This window comes from Rhinoraja longicauda, chromosome 2 (assembly GCF_053455715.1).
Source record: "Rhinoraja longicauda isolate Sanriku21f chromosome 2, sRhiLon1.1, whole genome shotgun sequence".
Classification (NCBI taxonomy): domain Eukaryota; kingdom Metazoa; phylum Chordata; class Chondrichthyes; order Rajiformes; family Arhynchobatidae; genus Rhinoraja; species Rhinoraja longicauda.
In genome coordinates this window covers 65612293-65625760 of record NC_135954.1, presented here as the reverse complement: position 1 = coordinate 65625760, position 13468 = coordinate 65612293, and the positions used below count along the sequence as shown (strand labels likewise).

General features: G+C 40.1%; 1 protein-coding gene across 1 annotated transcript in view; it reads left to right on the top strand.

Moving 5' to 3' along the window:
• The window catches only part of dnah5 (dynein, axonemal, heavy chain 5), a 178979-nt gene extending 172269 nt beyond the window's left edge, over positions 1–6710 (top strand). Inside the window, exons 76-79 of the mRNA XM_078420238.1 lie at positions 698–910; positions 2062–2214; positions 3900–4134; positions 6187–6710. Coding sequence (XP_078276364.1) covers positions 698–910; positions 2062–2214; positions 3900–4134; positions 6187–6338 — 753 coding nt within the window. The 3' untranslated portion in view covers positions 6339–6710. The remainder of the gene's footprint in view (positions 1–697; positions 911–2061; positions 2215–3899; positions 4135–6186) is intronic.
• The last annotated feature ends 6758 nt before the right edge of the window (positions 6711–13468 follow it).

Sequence of the window (13468 nt, the reverse complement as noted above, 5' to 3'; positions counted from 1 at the left end):
CCTGCGGATTATGCTAAAACTACAAACAGAATAGATTTTTTTTTTTTAAAGACACAACACAAAAAATAAATTAATACAGTAAATTAGTCCCTGGTGATATAAGTATTCTGAGGGATGGGGAATAGCAGACATTAAAGCCTCAGTGGGACAAATGCCTCTTCCAGTATACTCTTACCATTAAGTATAATGATGACAGATTCTATACTCAAATCCACGTTATGCCCTTTTCCATATCCCCTGGTCCCCTCATTGTTCATCAGTCCATTTGTGAATCTGTTTGATGATTGAACATCCTCAGATTCAGACTGCTAAGGATTTGCAACACTTTTACTTAACAAATCCTATTTCAGTTCAGTTCTAATTGACCAATAGTGTATTTTGAGAACGTACCGTTGGTCCCCTTCTGTTAATCCCTCTTTGGATTTTCTGTGCCTTGGGGAAAATAGCACTAATTTTTCCAAACTCCAGTGAGTAATCTTCCTTGATGTCTTTTTTGGATAACCCAGCCCCTGTCCTCCAGGAAACAATCTTGTCACTCTACCCCAGATGAACTGGAAGTCCATTGTAGTATTCCCCTGGCACACTTCTCTATTCGTGTTTCTGCAACAGCTGAATGCATTTGCAGCATGGTCTCTCCTTACTGTTGACTATTGTGCACAATTAATTTTACTATATAACTAAATTGATTTTTTTCCAGGTGAAAGAAAAGTTGCAGAAGATGGGACCACTCCAACCAATGAATATCTTCCTTCGTCAAGAAATTGACAGAATGCAACAAATAATTGCTTTGGTGCGAAGTACTTTGATTGACTTGAAACTTGCAATTGATGGAACAATCATTATGAGCGAAAACCTTAGGGATGCCTTAGACTGCATGTATGATGCTAGAATTCCAGCTCGATGGAAAAAGGTAACTGGAAAACAGTTGGTGGTGGTTATCACTGAACAAAGCCATGTAGACACAGTCCTGTTTATTTTGGTTTCTCAAAGCTCTTAAAAGCAGTAAATACTTTAAGTACCCTCACTTGAATGCAGGGAATTGCAGCAAGCAATTTAGAACACAGCAAAGGCCCATAAAGACTATCATAAATGAACATACCTGTTTTGAAGAAAGGCATGGTATTCTTCAAGCACTAAACCCAAGAAATCTGATTTCTTTAACATCCATATCGTTAAGTTTGTTTGGGGAAGGATTAGATTGGTGCCAGATGAAGGAAGAAGAGAGTTCTTTATATCCAGATAAACATGGGATGTGTGTATTCCTTAAATCCGTGACCTGCTTTTCTGAAATGGACACAAAATGCTGGAGTAACTCAGTGGGACAGGCAGCATCTCTGAAGAGAAGGAATGGGTGACATTTCGGGTTGAGACCCTTCTTCAGTCAGATGTTGCCTGTCCGGCTGAGTTACTCCAGCATTTTGTGTCAATCTTCGATTTAAACCAGCATCTGCAGTTCTTTCCTTCCTGCTTTCCTGAGCTGCATTGTTTATCCATCATCACGAGTTGCTGAGATTTACCCAAAATCAATAAACAATATGTTTTATTTGTCCTGTCATATTTGCCCTACATCTTTCAGTGAAATGCTCACCATCCATTAGGCCATTGGCTCAATTAGTCATGTTTGTGCTTTCTATTACTTCCTCTCTAATCTCAGGGGAAAAACCCCCCAAATAAATTAGCAATTTGGAGGCTAGAATCAAGCAAAACCAGAATCTGAATGAACTCAGCAGGTTGAGCAGCATCTGTGGGAGGAGGTGGGGGAAGAGCTAAATTGTTGATGTCCCCATTTTTGCCATGGACAAAAGACGTGTCATTTGGATTATCTAGACAGCAGTATCTAATCCGCACCAGCTCCTTTCTTTTCCCCACACTATTATGATTGGGATACTTTTGCAAATGTATATTTCCTGGGCTTGCTATTTAACTGGTTAGTCAGGAGCTCTTACATTTTGTTTTTACAGCCAGACCCACACTTGTGCATAAGGTACTATGATTTATTTGCAATAGTTCACCATACTTTAGTTGAAAATTGATTCTGGAAGATGTTGTTTTCTTCACCAGACATCCTGGGAATCGAGCACACTGGGTTTCTGGTTTACCGAATTATTGGAGAGAAATAATCAGTTCCATTCCTGGATCTTTGAAGGGCAACCAAACTGCTTCTGGATGACTGGCTTTTTCAATCCTCAGGGATTTTTAACTGCAATGAGACAGGTAATGCTAATCTCCATCGTAGTACAGCTGTGAGGTTTTTAAAATTATCATTGATCATTAATTTGCTTCTGCAATGTAATTTACATTCACTAAATTTTTCAAGAATAACACTTCTGTTTTTCTATTGCTCCTTTAAAAGGGGAAGTTATCTTGTTACTTGACTGTTTGGAAGCTATCCTGATAACTTCCCATCTTCCAAACCCCATAACCTTGTTTATTTTAAATACTTGAAACAAAACAAAGCAGCAGTTCTAGAATATTGAAATGATGTTAGTGGTTCATTCATTTCCATTGCATGTAGAAAAGTGATCTTTTCTCTACCATCACCCTTGATTATCGATCAAACTGCATGGCCACAAAAACTCACTAAACAAGGAAAAAAGTGGCCTGCATTGTTCAACCCATTCAAGGCTGACGGGCTCCAAGGTGTTCTCTTCTTTACCAAGTCCACTGACACCACAACCGGTGGCTCTTCCATATGAAGTGCCCACTACTCCATTGAAGTCCGCATTGATCAAAATTGTCTTTAACTCAGTAATTATCGATACAAAGATAGTTGAACTTACCGAAAATTGGACTGCAGTGCAAATGAACACACAAAACCGATGATTGTGAACTTGAATGTCCTTCATGCACCCTACTCAATTTCTTTTCCACAGGCTTCAAGGTGTTATTACAAAATTTACTATGCCAAGGGGTAGTACCCAACATTGCATCTGAAAAGCACTAATGATTGCTTCTTAACTGAAATGTTTGTGTCAAAAGTTAATTTGCCATAACTTTTGATCGCTTTCAGAAACAATTGGCAATTTTAGTCCCACTGAGTTACTCCAGCTTTTTGTGTCTATATTCATCTATATTGGCTTGCATGAGTGGAACTATTAACCAAAGAATGAGGATCTACAGGAAAATTTGAACTTAAAGTTGCAGGCAAGGGTGCAAGTGGAAATAGAGTGGCATTGTGTGTTTAAGATTTTGTGATTCAGTTGGTGTTGGTGACATGGAACTATGTCAGACAAGGCTGCAATGTACACTGGAATTTAGAAGGATGAGAGGAGATCTTATCGAAACGTATAAGATTATTAAGGGGTTGGACACGTTAGAGGCAGGAAACATGTTCCCAATGTTGGGGGAGTCCAGAACAAGGGGCCACAGTTTAAGAATAAGGGGTAGGCCATTTAGAACTGAGATGAGGAAAAGAAATTTCAGTCAGAGAGTTGTGAATCTGTGGAATTCTCTGCCTCAGAAGGCAGTGGAGGCCAATTCTCTGAATGCATTCAAGAGAGAGCTGGATAGAGCTCTTAAGGATAGCGGAATCAGGGGGTGTGGGGAGAAGGCAGGAACGGGGTACTGATTAAGAATGATCAGCCATGATCACATTGAATGGCGGTGCTGGCTCGAAGGGCCGAATGGCCTCCTCCTGGCACCTATTATCTATTGTCTATTATATTTGCTCTATTCATATAAACCTGTTCTCTAAGTAATTGTTATTCTTATTACTGAGAGGAATAGGGTAGTTACTGCGTGCTTGTTATATACTTCCAATTAAATAACAATTTCCACAGTTTAATATTACAAAGAGTGGATTAGACTGCCTTACAAAGTCTTTCATAAAAAAGGTTTTACTCTGATGTCATATAAAGCACAATGGTGAAATCTTCGTACCATTACATTTTCCCTAATAGGAAGTGACTCGTGCTCACAAAGGTTGGGCACTAGACAGTGTGATTCTGTGCAATGAAGTCAGCAAATGGATGAAAGACGACATTGCAACACCCCCTTCTGAAGGAGTTTACGTGTATGGACTGTACCTAGAAGGAGCTGGATGGGACAGGCGCAATACAAAGCTGATTGAGTCCAAACCTAAAGTGCTATTCGAGTTGATGCCAGTCATACATATATCTGCTCAGAATAACATAAGTATGCAATATGTTTATATAAGTAAACACTATATTTTAATGTCAGGGCACATTGTCAGATTTTAATAAAGGCCATTTTTATACATCTTAGTTTTGCCATGTAGAAATTACAGCTGTGTTTATACATCGTCCCATTTCAGGGCACCATAATGTTTGGGACACATGGCTTCACAGGTGTTTGTAATTGTTCAGGTGTGTTTAATTGCCTGCTTTATGCAGGTATAAGAGAGCTCTCAGCACCTAGTCTTTCCATCACCTTTGGAAACTTTTATTGCTGTTTATCAACGAGGACCAAAGTTGTGCCAAAGAAGCCATTATGAGACTGAGAAACAAGAATAAAACTGTTAGAGACATCACCCAAACCTCAGGCTTACCAAAATCAATGGTTTGGAACATCATTAAGAAGAAAGAACACTGGTAAGCTTACTAATCACAAAGAGACTGGCAGGCCAGGGAAGACCTTCACAGCTGATGACAGAAGAATTCTCTCCATAATAAAGAAAAATCCCCAAACACCTGCCCGGCAGATCAAAACACTCTTCAGCAGTCAGGTGTGGATTTGTCAATGTGTGCAGAAGACTTTATGAACAGAAATACAGAGGCTACATGCAAACCACTGGTTACCGTTTGCCAAGAAGTACTTAAAAGAGCAACCACAGTTCTGGGAAAAGGTCTTGTGGACAGATGAGACAAAGATTAACTTATACCAGAGTGATGGCAAGAGCAAAGTATGGAGGAGAGAAGGAACTGCTCAAGATCCAAAGCATACCACCTCATCTGTGAAACACAGTGGTGGGGGTGTTATGGCCTGGGCATGTATTGCTGCTGAAAGGTACTGGCTCACTTGAATGAATGAATAAATAAGTTTATTGGCCAAGTATGTACACAGACAAACAATGTGCCTTGGTGCTACAACTGCTGATTGTAGTATAATGAATTCTGAAGTGTATCGACACATCCTATCTACTCAAGTTCAAACAAATGCCTCAAAACTCATTGGCTGGCAGTTCATTCTACAGCAAGACAATGATCCCAAACTACTGCTAAAGCAACAAAGGAGTTTTTCAAAGCTAAAAAATGGTAAATTCTTGAGTGGCCAAGTCAATCAGCCGATCTGAATCCAATTGAGCATGCCTTTTATATGCTGGAGAAAACTGAAGGACTAGCCCCCAAAACAAGCATAAGCTAAAGATGGGTGCAATACAAGCTTGGCAGAGCACCACGAGAGAAGATAACCAGCAACTGGTGATGTCTATGAATTGCAGACTTCAAGAAGTCATTGCATGCAAAGGATATACAACAAAATATTAAACATGACCACTTTAATATACATTGCTGTGTCCCAAACATTATGATGCCCTGAAATGGCACCATATGAAATAAACACTGTGATTTCTGCATGGTGAAACCAAAATGTATAAAAATGGCCTTTATTAAAATCTGACAATGTGCACTTTAACCACATGTGATTTTTTTTCTATTACAAATCTCAAAATTGTGGAGTACAGAAGCAAATAAATAAATGATGGGTCTTTGTCCCAAACATTATGGAGGGCACTGTAGTCACCAAAACAAAAATAAGAATGCAGCAATTTATAGTAAAGTCTATAAAAGAGGCGCAAGACCATCGGTGCAAATCACCATGCATGGAATTTTAGACACAGAATGTTGGAATAACTCAGTGGGCCAGGAGGCATCTCTAAAGGAATGGGTGATGTTCCGGGTCGAGACCCTTCTTCAGTCACCTCTTCCTTTTCTCCAGAGATATTGCCTGGCCCACTGAGTTTCTCCAATAATCTGTATCTATCTTCAGTGTAAACCAACATCAGCAGTTCCTTCCTACATATTGAATTTTAGTGTCACTTCTAGGTTTTGAGTCAAAATGTTTTCCATTATTATGGTTTCCAAATGCAATTAGACCCAATAGTCCTAAATTTAGAAATGGGGGCCATAGATTTTAAATTTCTATTTAAAAAATTTTTAATAGCTTGAATATTCCTAGCATGCATTTACCTTAAACTTAACCAACTTCCTAATGTTTCTTCTGTTTAAGGTGCAAAAGATCCACGATTATATTCTTGCCCAATCTATAAGAAGCCAGTCAGAACTGACATGAACTGCATCGCTGCAGTAGATCTCCGAACAGTTCAATCCCCCGAAAATTGGATCTTACGTGGTGTGGCACTTCTTTGTGACGTCAAGTAAACAAGCTGGAATAATAAATGAGAGGATCGCTCCATCAGTTAACACACCAGCATTAATATTTAATGTGCTCATTGACAGCCAATTACTTTTGAAAATATGGTTATTTTGTTGGATAATGTAATTAAGTTCACAATGGAAGATTGTGTGATGATGAATGTTTTGTCAGTTCAGATTTCAAACTTAGTTTGATGAACAAATAATCTTTATCATCTAGTGCATTATTCTCAGCCGATTTTACCTCTTTCATGCACATAGATTTTACAGACTCAAATTCAAAAAAATATTCAAAGCTAAGATCACTGATTCTGTAATAAGCCAAGACAAAATTCAAGTTGATAGATCAATAAGTAACCTGTTTTTACATGCCTTCTCCAATAAATGCCAAGAATATTATTTAATTGTTGAAGATGGCAGGAAGTTATGTTGTACTGCTTTTGAGCTGGGACTTTAACTACATAAAAATTCCTGATTAACTGCCCACTTACAACTCAAAACATGTGTAGTCTAGGAATTCTAATAAACCTTGAAGAATGCACTTGAAGAGCTTAGCAAAACACCAAAGATGTTTCAACTGTTTTAGGTCCTCGCTGAGGCTGGTACAAGATGAAATATCAGGGATCAAAACGCATATGCAACTGGCAAAACTGTTGGATGAAAGTAAATAATTTGCTTTTACTTGGCAAGCATTACTTCACTATTCTACGAAGACAACTGTCTGAGGTGCTTCAGATGACTGCTAATCACAGGACAATGTGTTCCCGCTTCCCTTGCAATGCCTCATTATGTCATCTCTACACTACTGATAAAATCACATAAGGAGCACGTGGATAATTCACACCTGAAGGATGCAGTTGGTTTCGAGGCTAATGTAAAATGAGCCATAAATAATTCCCATGCTTCAGGGAGGAAAAGGCAATTTATTTTGCAAAACTCTGGAGGAAAGACAAGCAGTATAAAGTTTTAAGGCATGCAAGCTCAAATTCTGCAAAGGTCGGGGGGGGGCAGATTTTAATTTTTTTGGGGTTCTTTTTCAGAGATTCATGCACAGAAAGCTTGGCTAATAATACAGGGACATACCAAGGGCCAACTGCATTAATGCCAATGCCTCCTGTGAATTAGTTAAACTCGCACCCCCTTTATCCTCCCTCAGACTTTAATATTTATCTTTAAATAGACATCATTCCTACAGATGAGCCTTAACATTAAGATTTTTCTGTAAAAATCACATGAAAGTCACACTTCAAGTAGAATGCAATTATGACCAATTCTTGGTTGATTCCCAACACAAAATTTCTGCCCAGCGCTAAGTGTCAGAGTAATACAGCACTGAAACAGGCCCTTCAGCCAACTCACATGTGCTGACCAAGTTGCAAAACCAAGCTTGTTCAATTGCCTGCATGGTTCATATCCCTCTAAACCAGCCTTCCATGCACCTGTCCAAATGTCATAACTGAAGCCACCTCTACCACTTCCTTTGGCAGCTTGCTTCAAATACACACAACTCTGACAGAGATGGGTCCCTTTTAGATCTTTCCCCTCTCACTTTAAGCCTATGCTTTCCAGCTGTAGACTTACCTACCCTGGGGAAGGACTATGCAGTTCTTCTATGCCTCTCATGAATTTTATAAACCTCTAAATGTTGCCCCTCAGCCCCATGTGCTCAAGTGAACAAGGCTAAGCCTATCCAGCTTCGCCTTATTACAACTGAAACCTTCCTAACCTGACATCCATAACATTTTTTTTGCACCTTTCCAGTTTAATAACATCCATCCTATTGACAGAACATCCTATACACAAGAATAATACACAGTACTCCAAATGTGGCCTTACAAACATCTTGTATAACTTTACTTGACATCCCCACTCTTGCATTCAATACACTGGCCGATGAAAAAAGTATGCCAAAAGCCTTTTTCACCATGCTGTCTGCTGGCATTGTCACTTTTATGGAAATACTAGAACAAGTGGACCCATTGGGCCCAAACCACTCCTGCATTGGTGCAGCATCCTCTCCTCCTTCCCCTCCCCCCATCTGATCTAGTTTATTTTAGCAAATGCAACACCTCACATTTATTATCATCAAAAAGCTATAAAGCAGAGAAACAAGTCCTTTGGCCAACTCAATGTCTTAATGCTATTTGCCAATCCTTGGCCCATTTGTGGTATAGTGGACAATAAAGGAGGCTATTGTTTAATTGCATGTGTTCTGTAGCCTAGTTTTACAAATCAGTTATTTAGAATTCTAAAGCTTGTCAGTCAATCAACCAGAATATAACAATTTAATACAGTGTTTTGTTTTCAGCTTTTTAACTGGATTCACATGGTTGCTGTTTGGGTGCTATCAAGGACATTCTAGGATAAATTGTGATCTGTATTACCTAGTCTTTGAAACTTGCGAAATTTGCACATGCAGATATTTGACAGAAGCTGCAGACAACATTTTGGTAAATAAAAGATAGATACAAAATGCTGGAGCAACTCAGCAGGTCAGGCAGCATCTCTGGAGAGTAAAAAGCTCGGTGATGTTTCGGGTTGGGTCTATTCTTCAAACTGAAGAAGAGTCCCAGCCCAAAACGACACCTATCACTTTTCTCAAGAGGTGCTGCCTGACCTACCCGTTACTCCAACACGCTGTGTCTATCTTTGGTATAAACCAGCATTTGCTGTTCATTGTTTCCACATCTTGGTAAATAACACTGTTTAGGAGGCATTTGGGATACTGGCAGGGCACTGAATACAAGAACAGCGAGATTATACTGCGATTTTGTAAAGCATTGATCAGACCTCAGCTGCATGCAGTTCTGGTCAACATAACAGAAAGATATGATAGCACTAGTGTGAGTGCAGAGAATATTCACCAGGATGTTACCTCAGATCGAGTGTTTCGGTTATGATGAGAGACTGCAGAATCCAGGTCCATTTCCTCTATCTCAACCCCTCACAATTTTATATCCTTTGATCATATCCTCTCTTAACCACTTTTGATGAAGGTGAAATGTTTGCTGTTATTTACACTATCAGAAATAAATAAAAATAAAAGGAGATAGACACAAAATGCTGGAGTAACTCAGCGTGTTAGGCAGCATCTCTGGAGAAAACGAATAGGTGACGTTTCATGTCGAGACCCTTCTTCAGTTTGAAATACTCCAGTATTTTGTGTTTAGTTTAGAGATATAGCGTGGAAACAGGCCCTTTGCACCAACCAGTGATCCACGTAAATTAACACCATCCTACACACACTAAGGACAATTTACGTTGACACCGAGCTAATTAACCTACATACTTGTATGTCTTTGGAGTGCGGGAGGAAACCGAAGATTTCGGAGAAAAGCCACGCGGTCACGGGGAGAACGTACAAACTCCGTACAGACAGCACCCGTAGTTGGGATCGAACCCGGGTCTCCGGCATTGCAAGCGCTGTAAGGCAGCAACTCTACCGCTGCGCCACCATGGCCATCCTTCGGGTCTATCTTCGGTGTAAGCCAGCATCTGCAGTTCCTTCCCACACATAAAAATAAAGGACACAGATTAGAGTAATGGGCAAGAGAATTAGAGGATATTCATGGGGGATCTTTCCACCCAGAATGGGTGCTGCAAGCAGAGTCAATGACCGCATTTAAGAAATAATCTATATTAGCACTTAAATAAAACAGACATTGAAAGCTATGGAGCAAAGACTGGAAGATGGGATAAATGTGCATCCAGTGGAGATGGTTATCTTGACATGGCTGGGCCAAAGACCAGTTTTCATGTTACATGACACTCCCTCAGAAGTCCTCAGTTGCCAAAAGCCTTCAGAGAACAAAATTTCCTCCCAGAATTTCAGCAATAACCAAAATGAAAGTACCACTTTTAAAGAAGTCACATATGAAATTAGCAACATGTTGTAGCTAAAACCTGCACCTATGAAAAAGGGGTCAGTGGTGTTTAGCTCAGAATTACATCTTCAATGGCAGGCTGATATCTTCCAGTATCTCAGAGTATCTGCTGCATCAAAGCACTGAGGTTCCCCTGCACCAAGTCAGTTTCATTCCATTTGGGCAAATAAGGCATTTCAAACATAAGTTGTCCTTTGCAACATGGTAATGTTGACTGCATGAACATTGGATTGAGCATGCATATAAAATATATTATTTTTCTGAAGTAATCAGAATTCTGTCCCTGCAGTGGGAGCAGGTGTAAGGTTGCTTAACTTGCATGTGAATACCTGCTATTGGCACAACGGATTTATCATGTTTCTTTTTACTACTTATTATTGAAAGATCCTATACTTATATTACAAGGTTCCAACTGAAAGGTTTCGGGAATTACAAGTCTCAGCAAGCGAACATACAAAATTCTGCATTTCTGTTTTTACAATGTAATCAATGGGTGTTGGAGTCAGATTAAGCATCTGCCGACTAACACAGGAGCATATTTAATCACTGCCAGTTAGCGTACCATGACATAGTTCAGAGCAGCGAAGGCAATAGTGCTCTGCGATAAGGCAAACAGGTCAAGGCAAACCTGTACAAGCCTACAGTAACAGGCTTGTACTGGAGTACTGAAAGTCCAGACTTTGATATAAATCTGACAGTGGTGGCAAAGCTATCCAGATAAATTCACTGTCCTTTCACAATATGCGACAGACAGAAAGCAAAGAGTGGGGATAAATGGGTCCCTTTCAGAATGGCAGGCAGTAACTAGTGGGGTACCGCAAGGCTTGGTGCTGGGACCGCAGCTATTTACAATATACATTAATAACTTGGATGAAGGGATTAAAAGTACCATTAGCAAATTTGTAGATGATACAAAACTGGGTGGTAGTGTGAACTGTGAGGAAGATGCTATGAGGTTGCAGGGTGACTTGGACAAGTTGTGTGAGTGGGTGGATGCATGGCAGATGCAGTTTCATGTGGACAAGTGTGAGGTTATCCACTTTGGTGGTAAGAATAGGAAGGCAGAGTATTATCTGAATGGTGTCAAGTTAGGAAAATGGGACGTACAACGAGATCTGGGTGTCCTGGTGCATCAGTCACTGAAAGGAAGCATGCAGGTACAGCAGGCAGTGAAGAAAGCCAATGGAATGTTGGCCTTCATAACAAGAGGAGTTGAGGATAGGAGCAAAGAGGTCCTTCTGCAGTTGTACAGGGCCCTAGTGAGACCGCACCTGGAGTACTGTGTGCAGTTTTGGTCTCCAAATTTGAGGAAGGATATTCTTGCTATTGAGGGCATGCAGCGTAGGTTTACTAGGTTAATTCCCGGAATGGCGGGACTGTCATATGTTGAAAGACTGGAGCGACTAGGCTTGTATACACTGGAATTTAGAAGGATGAGAGGGGATCTTATCGAAACATATAAGATTATTAAGGGGTTAGACATTAGAGGCAGGAAACATGTTCCCAATGTTGGGAGAGTCCAGAACCAGGGGCCACAGTTTAAGAATAAGGGGTAGGCCATTTAGAACGGAGATGAGGAAAATCTTTTTCAGTCAGATATTTGTGAATCTGTGGAATTCTCTGCCTCAGAAGGCAATGGAGGCCAATTCTCTGAATGCATTCAAGAGAGAGCTAGATAGAGCTCTTAAGGATAGCGGAGTCAGGGGGTATGGGGAGAAGGCAGGAACGGGGGACTGATTGAGAATGATCAGCCATGATCACATTGAATGGTGGTGTTGGCTCGAAGGGCTGAATGGCCTACTCCTGCACCTATTGTCTATTGACTCAACTGGTCTCCCAAACTTTCATACGTTTTCTAACAATGTGATTACACACATGAACATCAATCATAATATCGCTTTCAGGTGACTTCGGCGTTTTGGAGCAACACGTTTATTTGACCACAATAATTTTTTTCCAAAAAGGAATTAACAGGAAAACTGCACTTAACTTTTCACACGCTTCTATTGCAAGTGCACAATAAATAAGATAATCCAGAGTCTGACCGTGGCCGCTTCAAGCACAAATTTGAGCCGCTAAGCTAAATTTGAGACTGCCAGTTCTTCCTCAGGGCAACGGTGAACTGCAGGGTGAATCATGCTTCCTCCTTCAAAGACCAGCATTGCATTGCTAGAACAAGTCCAATATCGCCACCACATATGCGCCCTGACACTGAGGAACGCACCCCCATTCAGTCCTGGACTCTCTTACCACCGTAAATAAAATATATCATGCGAGTTCACCCTACTGCAAGAGTCTGTGTGGGCATTGCCGAACCCAGTGACATCCCCAACGCCACATCACGTTGAGAAAGCATTTCATAATTAACGCACAATTTTGGGCTTCAGCTAGAGGCCTAGTGCATAAGACCAGTCTGAAGACGGATCCTGACCTGAAATGTCATTGATTCTGATCATCACAGGAAGGATGACAAAAAGATTTAAAAGAATAGTTCCCAGGATGATAGATTAGAATTTTTATTATGATAAGAGACACTAGGACTTTTTTTCTTAAAAAGGCAAGATGGGGCAGAAGGGAGATGTGATTGAAATGTAAAAAGAAAAGGTTGCAGGAAATATGGTGCAGGTGTGCATCGAGTGGATTGTGTCACACTCCAGCACTCTACTGTAGCTCCACATGCTGAGGAAAAGAAACAGTTTTAGATGGGAGGCTGGAAAAATGAGGTGAAAGTTATGGACGAAATTATAGAATGGTCTTTGCAGCATCAGATCCATGGCTGACAGGAATTGAATAATGCGACTGGTACAATTATATTCCAATTACATCACAGCAGCTTTGACATAATATCTAGAAATAATGCTGGGAAGACCTGTCCATGTTAAGTAGGCAGTGTATTCAGGTCAGAATGTTAATTTCTCAATTTCTGTACTTGTTGGGATATCAGGTAATTCAATATCAATCAGTAGAACATGCACACGTGAATTTACATCAGCCAACATCTGATAAACCAACTGTTAAAAACATCGCAAGTCTTAAATGATCCTAAACACGGTAAGCCTAGACTGAGAATAATGAAAATGAATTATATTACAATCTGCAACAAAGTGCTGACACTTCGATAAATTACCATCTCTGCTAGTGAATTTAATTATTAATGTGAGCGTATAAAATTGTTTACGGTCTTTAGACAAAGTGATCTGAAGTTTCTCCAATAAAATGCAATTAAGTAGATAATACTGCAATACGCTTGTA